This window comes from Phocoena phocoena, chromosome 1 (assembly GCF_963924675.1).
Source record: "Phocoena phocoena chromosome 1, mPhoPho1.1, whole genome shotgun sequence".
NCBI classification, from domain to species: Eukaryota; Metazoa; Chordata; class Mammalia; order Artiodactyla; family Phocoenidae; genus Phocoena; species Phocoena phocoena.
This window is the reverse complement of record NC_089219.1, coordinates 106,477,033-106,497,061: the sequence shown is the minus strand read 5'-3', so window position 1 is coordinate 106,497,061 and position 20,029 is coordinate 106,477,033. Positions and strand designations below refer to the sequence as shown.

At 39.4% G+C, this 20,029-nt stretch overlaps 1 protein-coding gene across 11 annotated transcripts in view; it reads right to left on the bottom strand.

Annotated features, from left to right (window-relative positions):
- The window catches only part of PDE4DIP (phosphodiesterase 4D interacting protein), a 224,333-nt gene that overhangs the window by 104,298 nt on the left and 100,006 nt on the right, over window positions 1-20,029 (bottom strand). For all 11 annotated transcript variants that reach the window (XM_065895567.1, XM_065895596.1, XM_065895534.1 and 8 more), the window contains 4 exons: window positions 11,184-11,260; window positions 8,490-8,613; window positions 8,179-8,354; window positions 4,433-4,550 (listed from right to left, as the gene is read on the bottom strand). In XM_065895567.1, the coding sequence (XP_065751639.1) occupies window positions 4,433-4,550; window positions 8,179-8,354; window positions 8,490-8,613; window positions 11,184-11,260 (495 nt within the window). The remainder of the gene's footprint in view (window positions 1-4,432; window positions 4,551-8,178; window positions 8,355-8,489; window positions 8,614-11,183; window positions 11,261-20,029) is intronic.

The window sequence follows — 20,029 nt, the reverse complement described above, 5'->3', positions numbered from 1 at the left end:
CCGCTCCGCGGCATGTGGGATCTTCCCGGACCGGGGCACGAACCCGTGTCCCCTGCATCTCAGGACTCTCAACCACTGCGCCACCAGGGAAGCCCCCTTGCCATTTTGGAATTGCCAATATAACATGCCTGCACCAGACTGCGTTTGAAGCTGTGACTTCCCATACAAGCACCTGCCTATTTCTTTATATCCTTTAATATAGTTGTGCCCAAGAATTTACATATTAAAATAAACATTAGTTTATTATAAATGAATCTCTTTTTATGTTTCATGTAGTTCAGTATCTACTTCACTGGATTGCTTTGAGGCTTAAACTAATTTGAGTTAATTATATAAGTTATGTAGAGCAGCACCTGGCACATGGAAAATGCTACCATATTGTGCTGACGTTATTACTACAGAAAAGTTGTTGAATATTCATTGACAAATATTTTAAATTATATTTGGAATATGTATTTAAGAAATCCTGTGACTTTACTTCTAGGTTTTATATTATAATAATCTGAACCATTTGAGTGTGACTACATGATCCCAAGATGTTATAGAATGGGCTTCAATATTTCTTTTTGTCTAGGGGACTAAAGTGAGATATAATTCTCTTTGTGATCAATTTGCCCTGAATGATTCACACTCTGTTGTGGTCTTCCTGGGGAGCAATAACACAAATAGACAACTTTGGGTTTGGTCTTTGCCTATAAAACAGTTTTTCTATGTGCGAGGCTAACAGGTCCAGAGGGAGAACTGTGACCATTAATCTCACTGATACTGCTATACTTAATAATTTTGTCATTGTCTTTTGTAAGACAGAGATAGTTACAATGTGAATGAAGTTGACAATATCTGACTCATTGACTATGGCTTTTTTAGCCACTACTCATTTTAAGAACAGCCTTACTCTCTTTCAGGTTGTTAACAACAGTATTTACCGTGGACAACAGTAGTTATGAGGACAACAGTATTTGCCATGTTTTGAGCACTGTGCTAGGCACTTCACATATATTATTTCTAACCCTTACAAATAGATGAACATTACAGAGGAGGAAATTGTACTTGGAAGGGTTATATAACTTGTCCAAGGCCATACATGTAAAAAGTGTTGATGCTGACTGAGATCAAATTCCAAAACCTGAGCTCATTCTTTCATACCACTCTGCTTCCCCAGATAAAATCCAGGAGACTTCATACTAGAATCCGTTATTGAAGGACCAAGATCCTTTCGCTAAACTGGGACTTGAATGTTTCCTTCCGTTAAGTCAATCTGAACCACTTGAGCATGGCTAAATATTCCCAAGGTATTACAGAAATCATTTCAATCTTTCTTTCTGTCTAGGCCATAGAATATAAGATAGAAGCACATTCTATCTTATTCTTTTGGAATCTGGACACACATTGAGAGAAGGAAGTTTTCAGAGGATTATCTGAACATTCACTAGAAGGCTGACTCTCTGGCCAGGCTTCTTTGGGCTGTTTTAGAAATGATAATATAAAATAATTCTATGCACACTGAGCAGTACTTGGTGCCTAGTTTTTTGGTTTGTTTCTTCATAAGGCACAGACCCAAAGGGAGAAACTAGAAAATGAGCTGCGGGAGGCTTTCTGTCCTCCACATTTGAGAGGACCTACTGTCAGAGGCCCCCTGTGGCAGAGCTCTCCAGCTTGGGTATTCTGGCCAGTGTGCCTCAAAATGGCCCACCACTGTGCTGAGATGCCAGCCCCTCAGCTCTCAGGTGGTGGAGGCTCTGAAGGTGGACACAGGTAATCACCTCCAACCAGCCTCAGTCACTTTACTTCAGAGTAACATAGACACATAATCAGCTCCTATGAAACTGTGAACCTTCTCTGAAAAATGTTGGGAAACACTGATTGACAGAATTCACGGCATGATGCAATCAGGTTTATAAATGTACAAAGAGTTGGGCAATAACAAGAATAATAAATTTTTATAGGTACAGCAACATTAAAGAAGCGTATCAATTTAGCACAATTTATGTGACGATGTATTTCTTTCTTCTGCTCACCCAATGTTATTATCCTCTAGACGCTGTACTTAACCTTGTTCTAAGCTTTCCTTTAGGATAGATTGTAAATAATTTAATCTCTTTGAAATTATAATTTTTCTGTTCTTCAAGTCTGTTTTAAAAACTGATACCGAGTGAGAGAGTGGCATGGACATATATACAAATGTAAAATAGATAGCTAGTGGGAAGCAGCCGCATAGCATAGGGAAATCAGCTTGTTGCTTTGTGACCACCTAGATGGGTGGGATAGGGAGGGTGGGAGGGAGAGAGACTCAAGAGGGAAGAGATATGGGAACATATGTATACGTATAACTGATTTACTTTGTTATAAAGCAGAAACTAACACAACATTGTAAAGCAATTATACTCCAATAAAGATGTTAAAAAAAAAAAACTGATACCAATCCACTTCCCCTTATTAGCATTGCAAATATTGAACTACATATACCCATTTCGGTGCTTACCAAAGATACTAATGAAAATAAGTATGTGTACCTAAATATATGTTTCTATATGTCTGTAAATATAAAACTAGAACAATGAGAGTGATTTTATTTCAAAATTTACGTATTTTTCTTTCGAAGTGCTCACCTTGGGGACTATACACTTTCCCCAATGATGCTGGACTCATTAGAATAGAATGTCAAAATTGTAGGATACTTTGGAGATTGTTTGGGCTAATTTTCCCATTTTACACATATGGAGGCTGAGAGTGATGTATCCATGGTCATACAGTTAATAAAGAAAGAATCAGGATAGAAACCTACTTCTCCTAATTCCCAGCCAAGTTATTCCTAATTAAAAAATGTTATGGGATCTTCCATACATTTCAATATGTATCTTGCAAAAAGCCTATAAACTTTAATTTTTACTCATATCTATCAAATTATATGCATACACATCATTTCCTGAGTTTGTTAACCAGAGCTTTCCAACCAAAATGGATCCAGAGTCCAAGGGGTTTACAGTGTAGCCAAGATAGTGATTTCTTCTGCCCTCATTGTGGCCTAAGCACCCAGGATGGTCACTTTCAAGTGAGAAGCTCCATCCATTTACTGCTACACCTTATAAATATCATCATTCATTATTTTTTAAAATTATAATTAATGAGTGAATTTATTGCAGGGGCTCAATTTAAAAAATGTACAAAATCACTGCCTTTCTTCTATACTTATCATAGCTATTTAAAACTGTAATTCTTTTTTTTTTTTTTTGCTTATTTGGGTTTGCAGACTTTTAGGTAATTGCTATTTATTACTTGAGTAATAAAAAAGCAGTGGATAATGAGAAAAAGTCACTGGTTTTAAGCAATTTGATTATGTTGTAAATCATGCCTTTTTCTACATGTTTCTTATTATCATTTGCTATTTTTGTCATGACACAGGAAAGGTGAGGAAACACTGCTTTATACTAATTTTTAGCACTGCTCTTTTTATCCTGATTCCAACCTTTGTATATGTGACCAATAAATTAAGCTGCATATGTTTTGCTTTATCATTGATCTAAGATTTGTAAGAATACCTAGTAATTGTATATGTTGCTTGGGTACAGATACATTCTAGGGTTCCTTCAGAAAGTATGATTTTAGTAAATTAAAAGTTGAATGAAGGAGGGGAGTTCCCTCTGAGGTAGCCTCCAAGAACAACAATAACGATTAATGCAATAATTTTCACAGCAGTGAGGGTTCTCTCTTCAATATTAAAACCACATTATACATTCTCTATAGTTATACATCACCAGAGTGGCAGGCAGAATCCTAAGATGGCCCCTGTGACCTCCACCTCCTGGTATCCACACCTTTGTACAATCCTTGAGTGTGGAGAAACCTGTAACTTGCTTCTAACCAATAGAATACAGCAAAGGTGAGGGATATTGCTACATAGTTATGCACTGTTATATGGCAAAAGCGGGGGGGTGTTGCTGCAGATGTAACTAAGGTCCCTACTCAGTTGACTTTAAGTTAACAAAAAGGGATAGTACACTGAGGGGCTTGACTTGATCAGGTGAACCTCTTAAAAGAGTGTCTAGAAGGGATATAAGCAAGAGACTGTCTCTCTCCATGGCTGGCTGTGAAGAAGCAAGCTGCCATAACTTCTACAGTCACACAGAAATATTCTTCCAACAACCTGAGGGAGCTTAGAAGTGGAACCTTCCCTAAGTGAGCCTCTAGCTGAGAAAGCAAGTCCAGCTGACAACTTGATTTCAGACTTGTGAGACCCTGAGCAGAAAACCCAACTAAACCATGCCTGGACTCTTGACCCACAGAAACTGGAATCATAAATGCATGTTGTTTTGAACCACTGAGTTTGTAGTAACTTCTTACACAGCAATAGAAAACTAATACATATAAATGTAAAGTAGGGCTCTTGAAAGCATGAAGCTTTGTGCCTCAGGAAGTACAGCCCAAATCTCACCTGCACTTCCATGTCAGCTGGCTCCTCCAACAGATGTAGCAGTTGTTGCTTCTCTTGAGATAGCTGTTCTGCAAGTTTCTCCTGTGCAGCCAGGCTCTGACTCAGTTCTTCAATTCTTCTGGAGCAAAGAAAAAGTAAGAACAATTATGGCCATGGTACTATTGCTACCTTTATTTTTCAGCCCACTCCAAAGATAGCATGGTCCAGTACAGTAAGTTTTTACCTTTTGAGTCATTGAACTCTTTGAAACTTTTCTTCAGTAAGCCATGTGTTCTCTGCCCCAGTCCCCAAATATATACACAAACGATTTTTTGCTTACATTGTCACAGGTTCAGAGACCTCTTGAAGCCAATCCATGGATCTATAGACCATAGATATAAAATTCTTGGACTAGGAGCCATAAGTTGTAGAGTTTTTAAAATTGTTATTCCATTCAAAAAACAATTATTAGGTAACTGTTATGTATATAACTCAATGCACACTACCAAGTACTGGGAATATAAGGTTGGAAAACACACAACCTCTGCTGTATAGAAACTTAAGTTCTTTTGGTGTGTGTGCCAAGAGTTTGGGAAATGGGGAGACACAGCTATATCAACAGATAGAATATAATAAGTGCTACCACACCAGAGGTATATCCCAAATAGTACACTGAGTGTTGCCATGGAGCTACAGGAGGAAAGATAAAGAAGCAATTCATTTGACTTGGAGGAGTCTGGGGGGAAGCTCAGGAGAAGAGATTGTGAAGACTGGGTTATTTTCCAGGCTCAGAAGGAGGAGCTTAAATGAAGGAATGAAGGCATGAAGATATGAGACATATGGGGAAGCATCACTGGAAAGGAAAAGGGGGAAAGGCTGGTGGGAAGAGACAATGGCTGGAGAAGAGACTGGAAATTCAGACTAGAATTCAGTTGTCAAAGACTATGTGTGCTGTGCTGATGCATATAAACCACAGGTTCAACTCGACAGTTATTCATCACCTACTACGTGCAGGGCATATCTTGCTGTTTCTCTGTGTGTAAGTCTTTGAGCACTAGAGATACCTGTCCTAGGAAATGTGCCGGTACTAGATGAAATGTTTCCGATTGTGCTTATTAATCCTGTGTATGTAAGATAGTGATAGCACCTTGGCAGGAAAATAATTTGGCAGAAGGTGAAGGGTATCAGAAAGTCAAGTAGGAATCTCTTAAATTAAGGTATGAGGATTAGCTAAGATTTGGGGATCAGAAAGAACTTTAAAAACTTTATACAAATGCAAGCTATAATGATAATTATGATGATGAATGTGGACTCCATATCAACTTCCCCACAGTATCTGTGCTAGAATGTCTCTACTTTTCTCAAGTTCATACCTCATTCATCCCTTTGACCCTCAGTCTCTACAGATAATCTAGTCTCCTACTTTACAAAGCTATTCAAGGCCATCTGATATGAACTCCCTCAATTTACTTGTCAGGTATGCATTTGTTTCTTTTTTCTTTTTTTGGTTTGACAAGCATTTATTGGACTGAGACAGTCTCAGGGAACCTAGCAGGGAAGATCTGAAGAAAATACAACACCACACAGAGAACTGTACACTAATGGATGTGCATATGAAACAAAACAATAGGGCTTCCCTGGTGGCGCAGTGGTTGAGAGTCCACCTGCCAATGCAGGGGACACGGGTTCGAGTCCTGGTCTGGGAAGATCCCACATGCCGCGGAGCAACTAGCCCTGTGAGCCACAATTACTGAGCCTGCGCGTCTGGAGCCTGTGCTCCGCAACAAGAGACGCCGCGATAGTGAGAGGCCCGCGCATCGCGATGAGGAGTGGCCCCCGCTTGCCACAACTGAGAAAGCCCTTGCACAGAAACGAAGAGCCAACACAGCCATAAAAAAAAAAAAAAAAAAAAAAGGCAAAATTCCTTTAAAAAAAAAGAAAAAACAATATAAAGACTTAATTCTGCTGTCGTAAAAGCCTTCACAGAAGTGACCATTGATGCCTTAGTGAGTTCTGAAGAATGAATTAGGAGCTCACCAGGAAGGGAAAACACACGTTTCCCACAGAAGGAATAGCATGAACAAACTTCTGGGGACCTGACATAGCACAGTATGCTTCTGGAGGCGCTGTGCCTTTAGGGTTTTGATTCCAGCAGTGCCTGAAGCCATGTTACATAACTCTCTAAATGCCAATTTCTTCATTTATAAAGTATAATAATCCCTATCTCATGGGACTGTTAACTTTATGAGAGAATTAAACTTTATGGGAGAATTAAACAAGAATGTTAAGTGCTCAGCTCAGCTGTACAGCAAGAGCCCAACAAACCTTAGTCATCATTATTATTACTAGTCTGGCATCAGTGATATATGAAGGGGTCATGGTAGGGATGAGTCTGGGGGAAATCAGGGGTCAAATCATAACAGGCTTTATGGGCTTCCCTGGTGGCGCAGTGGTTGAGAGTCCACCTGCCGATGCAGGGGACACGGGTTCGTGTCCCGGTCCGGGAAGATCCCACATGCCGCGGAGCGGCTGGGCCCGTGAGCCATGGCCACTGAGCCTGCGCGTCCGGAGCCTGTGCTCCGCAGCGGGAGAGGCCACAACAGTGAGAGGCCCGTGTACCGAAAAAAAAAAAAAAAATCGTAACAGCCTTTGATGGCCACACTAAGAACAGATTTTATCTCCTAAAGATTTTGGAGAACTTTCTAAATTGCTCTGCAATAATACGATCAGATTTGTGTCTCAAAAAGATCACATTGGTCACTGTGCGTACCTTGTGTGTTTTTCACCTATTCAGTTAAAAACCACTTAAGGCTTTTTATGCCACCATAGTATCATGCATTGAAGAGGCTAAATTATTTGTCAGTTTCATATTGTTGAATTTCCCACTTCAAAGCTGCTCTGAATTGTTAGATTGGGATGAAATGCAGACGGTAGAACCAGAAGTAAAGAGAACAGTTAGGAAGTTGCTGCAGTAACCAAGACACAGTGGTGGCCTCAACAAATGCCCACTTACTTTATGAGAAAATTCAAGTTCCTTACTATATACAAAGCCAGCACAATCAGACCCCCTATTCCCAATACAGCTTATCTATCATTAGTCTTCCCCAGACCCTCTGCTCTGGTTACATAGCACTAATTACACATCTTGAAATATGCCCTTCCCTGTATCTCCCCTCAATGGTGTCTCCTCCTGTACAGGACACTCCCCCATGCCACTCACCTCCTACACTCTTTCTTCTAACTCCTATTTACTCATCAAAACTCACCTCAGATTTCACCTCCTTCAGGACACTTGCAATGGCACCTTGCTCTTTTAGTCTGGAATAGATGACAATTCTATACGCCCCAGAGCATCCCATGTTACTTCTATCAGAGAACTTATTAAAATTGTGTAACGTGTGTCTTGATGACAGGAAGTGGGTCTTTCATCTCTGTAACCTGAGTGCTTAGCCCAGTGTCTGGCATATAGCTGGTGCTCAGTAAATGTGAATAAGTGAATCCATGTCTCTTGTTTGCTACCATTTGACCATTGTTCTACTTATACCTACTTAAGTCTCCTGATTGCCAACTAGTCAGTTCTGTTAATGGATACCATTAAAGACACAACCCTAAAAAGAGATTTCTTTACTTGCGGGAACCATAAAGTCTTGGTAATGGTGAAGGTCCACCGTAAGTCATTCAAAGGGAACAGTGCAGCTGCTATATACTCACACAGGCTCGAGAACAGGCAAAAGACAAATGGCAAATAGAGCACCGAAAGCACCTACTTGTCCCTTTGGGCCAGGGCCTCAGTGTATTGGTTGGGCTTGACCCGGTTTCCTGGTACATCTTCCCTATCCTTGGTGACTCCCTTCAGTTTCTCTGAGAGCTCCAGGTTACACTCTTTCTCTGCTTCCACCAGAGCCGCCATCCGTGCGGCTTCATTTTTTGCTAGCCTGGATTCCTGCAAAAAGAGCGAGAAAAGAACAAAACCTGAAAGGCCGCAAACATGGGTACTTTAGGGAGGGAAAAGGTGAATACCAGGAGGCAGAGCAGTTGGAAAAGAGGTAAAAGGGGACCCCTAGCCGTGGATACTCACCTCCTGCAGAAGCTGGATCTTATTCTCCAGGAGCTCGTAAACATGCTCCGTCTCCTGCTGTCTCTCCTCAAACTGGCGCCGGAGCTCAGCTTCATTATGGCTGTTGAGATTCTCCACATCAGTGCTAAAACCAGAGCAATGGCCAGTCAGAGCCAGTCATATAATTTAGCAAGTGGACCCATTAAGGCTGTTTCAGTAATTCAGAGGCCCATCGATGAGAATAAAAATGAAGTATTTTTTTTCTCTGCAATTACTTGTGGAACTGCTCTTTCCAACTTTTCAGATAATCTTTTAGGAACTCTGATTTGTGTTGCTTGTCAATCAGAATATACCTGACTCCCTAGAGGCTTGCTTCATTACTGCTATACCTTCAAGAGAAGAATCTTGCATATGAAAGGCAGATAGTCATCAGATGGTTTAGAACTCAGCATCCATGTTCACCATCATCTGTCCCCGGACTTTCCCATTAAGACTGCTCTCCCAGAGTGCTTTGCTAGTTCCCTGCTTGTCTTGCTCTTTGAATTTAGAGTGTTCCTTCCATTTAGGTTGCTGGAATAGAATACCTATTTGGACAGCCACAGAAATGCTTTTCTCCTTTACAGCCAGTAACCTGTAGACTGTCCTGAATCTGGGCTACCTACCCAGAGTTCTATCCAGTTTTCCCACAGTCCCATGCAGAAAGCAGACGTTTCATCTATGGAAGCTCAGGGTTCTGGTCCAGCTCTGCTTCTCTGATGTCCTTAGGAATGAATGCCCAGGCGCTAGCATGAAGCGGGTAAGGTGTCACCAGCTTATTTATAGCTAACAACAGCTGCCTTTGGATGTCTGAGGATTAGAAATTTGGGGGCAGTATCAGGTGCTGAATGATCTTAATTCCGGTGTGTTTTTATTCTTGTTTTAAGCCGCTTGTTGAGAACCATGGACAATCTTCTTGTTCTCAGGGCAGAGAACGATATTGAACCTTCATAGGCTCATGATAAATCAAATACTACTGCTCCATCCAAGCCCAGTAGTATTTTAATATTTGGCCCAGAAGGTTGTGCCCACGGTGACCAAATGGAACTTCCCTAAAGATTATAGAATTCCTTGCTCGATACCGGACACTACTCAGCACTGTCCCAGAGACTATATTTATCTTGAGTTCCCATGTCACTATGCAGCCTTTTGGTGGTAGAAGGGCCTTTGTTGTACAAGGGACACAAGTCAAGAGAATAACCTAAGACCCTTAAATAGACCTCAGGAATCATCAAATTTGACTCCATATTCTTTGATAAATGCAATAGACAACAGCTAACTACAATGTCTTGAGATTGGAAGTTATACATTTTCTGAGTAAGTCAGCCAGGAATGCCTGATTTAATAGGCTACAGCTGTTGTGAAGGCAGAAGAGCCTTGGACATGATGCCAGAAGATGGGGGCTCTGCCACTCATTTGAGAAGACTTTAACACTCTGTACCTTAGTTTTCTCATTGCTAAAAATAGGATAATGCCTCCTAATTAAAAACTGAAAGGACATAATTTTTTTAAAAAAGCACTACACAAATCTCAAAACTTGTAACTCAATTGTTATTATAAATTTTCCTAAAATCTATTAGTTCACTTAATGCCTTAGTAAGTATTGAGTAATTCCAGCATACTGCGTATGGTTGAGTCTGGTTTGAGTATTCTGATGTTGTTGGACTATCATTCTAAGCATCAAGAAATATTGTGGAGATAGAAGGAACGCCAGATCAGATTGGATGTGTACTGATCCTAGGATACAATCTGAAAATTATTTTTAGTAACAATTTCAATAGTACTTGTCAATTAAAACTAAGGTTTTTTAATTATAAAAACTGTAAATTATAAAAGTAACCATCTTAACAATACAGAAGGTATAGAAAGAAAAAAAAATGAAGTCTTCTCCCCATCACAAACTCTACTCTCACTCCCCTGATACAGGCAATGTTAAAGAGTTTGGTATGTAACCCTGCAGTTTTTTTCTATTCATATTCAAGCAAACACATGTACACATAGATTGTCTTTACCCAAAGGGGCTTATACGCTAAATATCATGCAGTACTTTCCCCCCTTACTTAGTCTATCAGGGACTTCCCACCAGGATAATAATATAGAGCTAACTCATTCCTTTTAATGACTACATAATATTCCACAGTATGTTTATATCAAAATGTTTTCAACCATTGCCCTATTGATGTATAGTTGTTCCTAGTTTTTGTTTTTTGCCATTACAAATAATGATGCAGTTAATATCCTTATACATTTATCCTTTCATACTCTTGCTTTTATTTATAAGGAATAGATTCCTTATAGGAATTATTTGATCAAGGGAAATGCTCATTTTTTATTTTGATAGGTAGTACCACATTCCAAAAATGTTATCACGATTCACACTCTCACCAGCGCTATATGAGGGTGCCCATTTCCGCCAAACTCTATGTCAGCCCTGGATGTTATTAGTAGATTACTGACGGGGAAGTTTATAAGCTTAGGTCTGATGAATTTACCAATCTCTGTCAACATCTCTCAGACTTATTGGAGCCCAAGGAAAGAAAAGCACATTGTTCCAGTTTCTTAACTGGATGCAGCATTCAAACGCCAGAGTTAAGGAATTTGGTTCCAAATCTATTGCTCTCAGTTAATGAGCCAGACTGGAAAGGACCAAGAGCTCAACTAGTTCAAACTGCAACTCACCATGTTTTATCCAGATGCTGTTTCTTGTCCTGGAGTTCTCGTTTCAGGCTCTCTACTTCAACCTTCAACTCGATGTTCTGAAAAGTACACAGGCATTAATCGTCATTAACTGCCACAGACCCTCTATCAGACAGAGAAAGACAAATATGATATCACTTTTATGTAGACTCTAAAATATGATACAAATGAAATTATTTACAAAACAGAAACAGACTCACAGACGTAGAAAACTTATGGTTACCACAGGGGAAAGGCTGGGGGGGTGTGCGGGGAGAGAAAAATTGAGTATGGGATTAACAAATCCACACTACTGTATATAAAATAAACAACAAGGATTTACTGTATAGCACAGGGAACTATATTCAATATCTTGTAATAACCTGTAATGGAAAGGAATCTGAAAAAGAATATATATATTATATATATATATATATACACACCTGAATCACTTTATACCTGAAATTTATGCAATATTGTAAATCAACTACAGTTCAATTTTTTTTTAAGTGTTCACTGTTATTACTTATAAAAACAACAGTTTTCCCTCCCTGACTAGGATAGCTGAAGTTCTCAGTCATAATCACATATTACATTAATCATATGTCATAGAAAGGAAAGAAAATTATTACACCAAAGGTGGGATATCCTAGGCAATCTGATCTGAACATTCTTCACGCTAGCTTTATTCTTCTACATAACTAGAAAAGAGAAATGAAAAGGATGGAAAGAAAAAAAAAGAGAAAAAATATAGTTACTTCTCTAGGCTTTAGCACTATGTCTATTCAAGCAAATAGACGATAAAGTTTACAAGTCTCACAGAGAACTGCTAAAACAGTTTCATCCCACAAGGTTAGATCCTAAATCTTATGATCAATTATTCTGGTGGATCAAGGTAATTTCATGGGCATTACAAAATCTACCACTTGGAAATGCAAGTACATTCCAATTTACAGCATTAAATTCTAACCCTCTCTACCCTCTTTCTGCAGAAAAATCACCGCATGGTTAATCACGTTTCTCCATTCTCCGTTAGTAAATACATAAATTGTTAAATTCCAAGAATAGCTGAAGTGGATCCAAAATTAACTGCAGTTGCTTAGCTTATCAGCTCTTTGTCAAGATATCCAAGGAAATGCATGTACTCAAGAGAGGGTGGCTGGCGGGGCGAGAGCACCTTTCTCTCCTTCTACTCTCCAGAAGAGTATCCACCCACCTAACCCCAGGAAAAGTTCCAATGATGAAGCTGAACTTAAATGATAAGCAGTACGATAAACTTTCATTATGATATCAGTACCTAGAACTAGAGGACTGGGCTAACAATGAGTTATAGATTAACTGTGTTTAATCAGATTTTCTCTGTGTTGGTAGCTTGTTTTGTTTCAGGACACATCACTTGAACAGAGTCTTAACGCCAATCCATGTTAAACACAGGATTCTCCTGAATTGATTTCCACCCTGGTGTGTACTGCAAAGTTCAATATAGAATTGGGTTAAAAGAAACCAGTAACCAATTACCTGATTCCTTTTCAAGGATTCATTTTTTTTTTAAGACTCTATCCTTTTATTTAACATGCCATAACTTCTTTCCTCCCTTCCAGTTTTATTGGGATATAACTGACACACAGCACTGTGTAAGTTTAAAGTGTTTAGCATAAAGATTTGACTTATGTACACCATGAAATGATTACCATAATAAGTTTAGTGAACATCCATCACCCCATATAAATACAACATGAAGGAAATAGAAAAAAAATTTTTTCCAAGGCTTCGATTTTAACTCTGTAAATTGATCTACTGCTCATATAATCCACAATGTGCCTATCCCTTTTAAAAATAGAGATTTTCAAAATTTTGTCCCAGCAGAAGCTGTGACACCGGGAATAATAAAAAAACGAAACAAAATAAAACTGCTTTTTTAAAAAAATCAAAAGAGAAACGGTTTTGCCTGACCACCTTAAGAAAAAAAAAAAGATCTTAACGCAAAATGTATCAGCCCTTTCATCATTAGATTAGAAGCATTATTACCCATTATATTGACTAGATCAATAGTTTGCAATACTGTGTCCCACCAGTATTCCACAAGGCACTTCTAGGAATGGGAGAGGGAGAAGTTTAAATTAAAGAAGTGTGGTCACAGCCAGGGAATGTTAAAGGGTCTGCTCTGACTCTTGCAGACCCCTCTCCTCCACCGTTAACAGCACTCTTAATGTGGAAAGGAACTTATCAGGTCTTGTGAGGAATAATGAAGAGGTCTGACACTTGTTTCTTGTACTCAGTATGCCTGCAGTCCAGTTGAGAGGAGCAAAATTCTGAGGTATGGATTTAAAATGCTAAAGGTGATCCCTGATGAGGAAGTTTAGGATATAGCCTAACCCAGGGAAGGTTTAATGTGTGAGATATACAAGGGTAGAGAAGGTCACTGTACATAAGGAAATATGGTATTAAGCTAGAAATTTCTCTACAGTCCATTCAGGAGCTCACTTATTTCAAGCACAGATATCTGATACAGCAAAATTCTAGAATAATTTTTAAAATTTTATCCATGGATAAACAAAATGGAATGTTATTTGGCCATCAAAAGGAATAATAGATGCTACAACATGGCTGAACCTTGAAAACATTATGATAAGTAAAAGAAGTCAGTCACAGAAACCACACATTGTATGATGCCATTTATATGCCAGAATAGGCAAAGCCAGAGAAACAAAGTAGATAGGTGGCTGACTAGGGCTGGGGGGAGAGGGGGAGTGGGAAGTGATGGTTAATGGGTTGGGTTGGGGGTTTCTTTGTGGAGTGATGAAAACGTTCTAAAACTGATTGCTATGATATTTGCACAACTCCGTGAATATTCTAGAAACACTGATATGTACATTGTACACTTTAAATGAGTGAGTTTGTATTGGTATGTGAATTTTATTTCAATTAAATTATAAAAAATGTTTTAAAAAGCCCTAGGAAGTTATAGTGGTTATAATTAAATGATAACAATGATTACATATTGCATATCACACAGGCAGTTAGAACAGTGTCCAGCACCTAGGGAACATCATTATTATATCTGAACTAAAGAGCAAAACTATACATCGCCTTCAAGCATCTCTAACAGAAGTTAGCACTGGGTATTTCAAAATCTCTTTCCAATCTTGCCCCTCCTCTCCAGCGCCCATGGTTACCACCCTATGAGGTACTCCTTCCTTATCACTGGGATCAGAGTGAACAGTCTCCAAACTGATCTCCCCAACCTCAGTCTCTCCACCATTTAAATTTTTCCTAAAGCATATTTCTGATTAGTTTACTCAGAAAGCTTTTCATGGTTTTTAATTACAGCAATTAAATTTTACACTACTCAGGGTGAAAATGGAGTCTACTCAAAATTTGACCTCAACTTACCTATCCGGCCTTATCTGCCATCACACTCCACCAATCTCCCCCACTAAAAGTCATTTCTTATGCCTCTGATTTTTCACTGTGTGAAAAACTATCATTCTTTTTGTACTTCAATACTGACACACTAAATAATGCTATGTCTTTCTACCTGCCCTTTTACACTTTTGAATTACAGACTCCCTTGGGAAAGAGAAAAATGACGGTGTGGTGGAACTAGCCAGGTGTGCTGGTTGTCAGCTTGTGCCTTTTGGCTTTGCGATGTCGGGACATGGGTTTCAGGAGAGCAGACCTAGAAAGGCAGAAATCCATTTCTGCCACTTACTAACGGGGTGACCTTTTTTGTGTAAGTTATTTAACCTCTTAGAACATAACTTCCTCATCAATAAAAAGGGATTAAAAAAATTACCTTGAGCGGTGTAGTGAGGGGTAAATGAAATAACCTAAGCACCCAGCATAATGCCTGACTCAAATATCTAGCAGCTGTGACTAACTTGAGGCCCTCAGTGTTTTGCAACTTCGTGTGTAGTAAATGCACTGAATGAGTGAACCAACCAACCGACAGGAGCAGATACACCTAGGCAGAAGTGGAATGACAATATGTTTGTTGAAGAAAAAAGGGATTGGCTAATGCTGTGTGATTATACAGAAAAACTTTTCATCTGAAGCCTTTAAAAGACCTTCTCTGTTTTAAATTGTGAATATTCCCTAAGAGGTATATTATTAACCCATTGAAGATAAAAGGTTGCTAAATCTGAGGCAGGAAAAGGAAAAATAACTTGCCGCAGGACAACTCAAGTCACTAGTAGAATTCCAAATACTGCTTAGAATTCCAGCCTCCTCTTCTACCTTTCATCCTCCCCCATAAAAGGGCATTCTACTCTTGGGCCTAGTCTACACTGAGACTCAGAGTTACTAATTAAGATCTCCAGACCTTAAAATGGACATTTTAGAGAGAAAGGTGAGCACGGACCAAGCATTAGATGGTATAAGAAATTATCTTAAATTGGTACAGCCACTATGGAGAACAGTGTGGAGGTTCCTTAAAAAACAAAAAATAGAGCTACCATATGACCCAGCAATCCCACTCCTGGGCATATATCCGGAGAAAAACAGACTTCAAAAAGAAACACGCACCCCATTGTTCACAGCAGCACTATTTACAATAATCAAGACATGGAAGCAACCTAAATGTCCATCAACAGAGGACTGGATAAAGATGTGGTACATATGTACAATGGAATGTTATTTAGCCATTAAAAAGAATGAAATAATGCCATTTGCAGCAACATGGATGGACCTAGAGATTATCATACTAAGTGAAGTAGTCAGACAAAGACAAATATGATATATCACTTATATGTGGAATCGAAAAAATGATAGAAATGGGATTAACATATACACACTACTGTATATAAAATAGATAATCAACAAGGACCTACTGTATAGCACAGGAAACTCTACTCAATACTCTGTAATAACTCTACTCAATACTCTGTAATAACCTATATGGGAAAAGTATATGTATATGTATGACTAAATAACTTTGCTGTACACCTGAAACTAACACAACATTGTAAATTAACTATACTCCAATATGAAATATAAATTTTTTAAATAAAAAAAGACTATTATTACATTTAAAAAAAGAAAATTATCTTTAAGTTTTTGGGTACAATAATGTTATTATGGTTATGGTTAAAAACAAAGACCTTATTGGTTAGAGGTGCGTTCGGATGTCTGTCCAGATGCAGGTCTGTGGTGTCTGAGAGTTGCTGTGAGGAGAAGGGGGGACAGAGGCAGCAGAATGCTGGTAGCTGTTGAAGCTGGGTGACAGGTACACAGGTCCCCAGTACTCGGGACAGGTACATGGGAGGCACTGTTCTCTTTATCTTTGTCTACTTTTGAAAAATTTCCTAATGAAAAGTTAGAAAGGGCATTTTCATCACAAAAAGGTAGATATCCACATTCTTTTTTAATTTTTTCCTTTTCAACTCCGGAATTCCCTAAACTATGGTCACAGATAGCAAAGAACGTTTGGCTCCCTACGGCAGCTCCTTTCAGCCACCAGACTTACATAAAACAGTGGTGCTGAGTCCATTTCCCAATACTGAGGGATAAAGAAAATAAACCTGCCTCTTAAATCTGGGGGACTCAGAATACAACTGGGTCATAGGGAGGAAGGAAGATCTGCAGAATTAAACTACAAACAAGATTCTTTTAGAGAGGAATCTGTGATTTCTTTAACTGGGCAGTCGGAGCTAATAAAATCACAATTCTCTCACTTCACCTCCTACCCTCTTCCAGTCTCCTTCAACTCTCACATTGCCTCACACACCCTCTTCTTCTCCCTCCCCTCCCCCCCTCACTTTACCCAGCTGGAACTGCACCCTTCTGGTCTGACACTGCACTGCGATGACATCAGTCATTATCCAATGGCTATCTTTTCTGAAAACCAGAGTTCTGAGTGATAGTACTTTATGGCAAGATACTTTCCAAGACACCGCTGGCCTTTGGTGGGGCCACCCTCTTCACCTCTAAACTAAGGGCTACTGCTGATTGAGAAATCAATCATGTAAGTACCCTTGGATGCCACCAAGGCTTTGCCTCAGTTGCTCTTAGCCTGTGATGCCTTCTCTCTTCTTTCTTTTTATTATTATTATCATTATTATTTTTTGGCTGCTTTGGGTCTTTGTTGCTGTGCGCAGGTTTTCTCTAGTTGGCTTCAGTAGTTGTGGCACGAGGGCTCAGTAGTTGTGGCTTGCAGGCTCTAGAGCACAGGTTCAGTAGTTGTGGCGCACGGGCTTAGTTGCCCTGCAGTATGTGGGATCCTGCCGGACAAGGGATCGAACCCGTGTCCCCTGCATTGGCAGGCGGATTCTTAACCACTACGCTACCAGGGAACTCCCTCTCTTCTTTCTAAAACTGTTCTTCATTAGGGTTCAGTTCAAACACCCCCCCACTCCCCCTTCCAGGAAGCCTTCCCTAATCCCCTAGTCAGAACTTAATAATTCATTTCTCTTCACTTCCACTGCTTATAACTAAGATGACTATAATTTAGCATCCATACTGGGACTCTTCTGAAAGTGAAAAGAGGCACTATCACAAATATACCAGGACAACTGGCAAAATCAGGTCTGTCCTGAGTAAATCAGGATTCGGTCATCTGACATCTATCTCTAGTATAGCACTCGATTCACTCTGCTTCGATTAGTTATTTTAAATGTCTGGCTTCCCTTCTAGGTTTTAATATCTGGAAAAGTACTTTGCCCTCATTAGTTCTCCATATATGTTTATGGAATAAACACTTTACCATTTGTCTTGAATTGCTAACTTACTTTTTTGTTTTGGTATTTAACTTCGTGTGTGTGTGTGCGTGTGTGTGTGTGTGTGTGTGTGTGTGTGTGTGTGTGTTTCAACTGATCTTCAAGCACTTTTGATGACAAGGATTATGTCTTACTTTTTATCTCATAGTTTGCTGCTGGGGGAAGAGTACTCAAAAAAAAAAAAAAAAACCTTGACAGCATAGCAGTATACATTCATTGATAACATCAGCAAGTAACTATGCACTGAAGATTAAAGCTTGCCAGAACCAAAGTGCTTGTCGGTGTGATAAGACATGAATTAGGGTCAGTGAGTGAAGGAAGTGGGTACTGCAGCTTTGTAAGACAGTATGAAACAAGCCAGAGAAAAGCAGGCCTTCCATGGAAGAGTTTTTTTTTTTTTAACTTTTCCTTTTATATTGGAGTATAGCTGATTAACAAGGTTGTAATAGTATCAGGTGCATTCAAAGAGACTCAGCCATACATATATATGTCTCCACTCTCCCCCAAACTCCCCTCCCATCCAGGCTGCCATATAACATTGAGCAGAGTTCTCTGTGCTATAGAGTAGGTCCTTGTTGGTTATCATGGAAGAGTTTTTACTTGGGACAAAAATAAATATGGCCAGATCTTACTCTGAATCAGTTCTGTAGACTAAAGGAATTCAAAAAGAAATAGTTTAATAGGAGGAAGAGTCTCAAACTCTTGTGAGGAGATCCTCTTATAATTCCTGATTATTAACCCAAAATGAAAAGTCACTCTAGTGGATGGATTTTATTTTAAAATGTTTTCTTTTCTTTTTAGAACCATATCCTTTCTAGGAAAAGTGTAGTTCAGAAATATTTTTGTTCACAGTGAATTTCTTTTCCAGACTTCTCTGAAACCACTGGGGCAAAGCATTAGCTCTATAAAACAGGGCAAAGTACTGAATATTTTCATAAGGGGTTCTTCTATCTGTCCTGAACAAGGGGCAAGGGTTTGGTCACTATACAATCCCTGGAAACACATTTTAGTAGCTTCCAAGTGAGTTGTTTTGTAGATGAGATTTCTTTTCATTCACCTAGTTTTAAAGCAAAACTAAGACCCTAGAGGGTCTAACTATTGGGCTCTGTCATTAACTGTGTGACCTTAGACTAGTCACTCCCAGAGCTTTGTTTTTATACAGTCAATTAATTTGAATCGGAGCCTCTCTCTCTTGCCCATAAGAATTATAATACCACCTGCATTGTTTATCTTCTCTGTTGATGTAAGACATCTAGCCAGAAGGTGTTCAAATGCAAATCATAAAAGTCCTCAGACCCTCAGGTGGAGGAAAGACCTTATTCAGAGGTGCAGCCCCTGCCTTTCTACAGATTCCAGGTTCACTGTCATCCACTAGTGCAATCAAGCCCCAAATTAGACACATAGGTTGCCCCAACATGTGACAAGAATAGTTCATTGCCAGGGAAAGGATAGCAGGGCAGTGTCCCCAGCCTCCGTAAGCAGAAGACTACAAGGCCAGGCACTCTCCTGCCAGAGACTGCTTTAGTGTCCAGTTCCCCAAAGAAATGGAAAAAAACCAAGTGGAAAGTTTCAGTTTATACAATACAAAATATAAGGATCTACATCCGGATGGCAGAACTCCTCTGTTCAGGCCACTCTTTCAAGCCCAAACCACGTTAGTCCTTAGTAGAGGCCTGAAAACAATACCAATTCCTTCCCAGCTCAGTTTACCTTGATGAGACAAACACAGACACCCACCTCTGAGTAAGCACTGAGGCTGTGGATGAGTTCTAAGGTGGCCAGATATTTGGACAGACACAGCCAGGGCTCACGTGTGTGTGTGTGTGTGTGTGTGTGTGTGTGTGTGAGAGAGAGAGAGACAGACAGACAGACAGACAGACAGACAGACAGAAAGGGTACTCACTGGGCAGAAGACAGGTAGCTAACTTGTGAGATGGGAGCATTTATTTATTCACTTTTTTTAAATCAAATATTTATTGAGCATCTCCTTTGGATATGTAAGGCACTCTAATAAGTATTAAAAAGAGCAAGGCAGACACAATGACAGTCCTCAGGGAATTTACAGCCTATGGGGGCAATTAAACAGATAATTATAGTAGAATGTGATAAACAAAAGAGACCCAGAATCAAATAGCT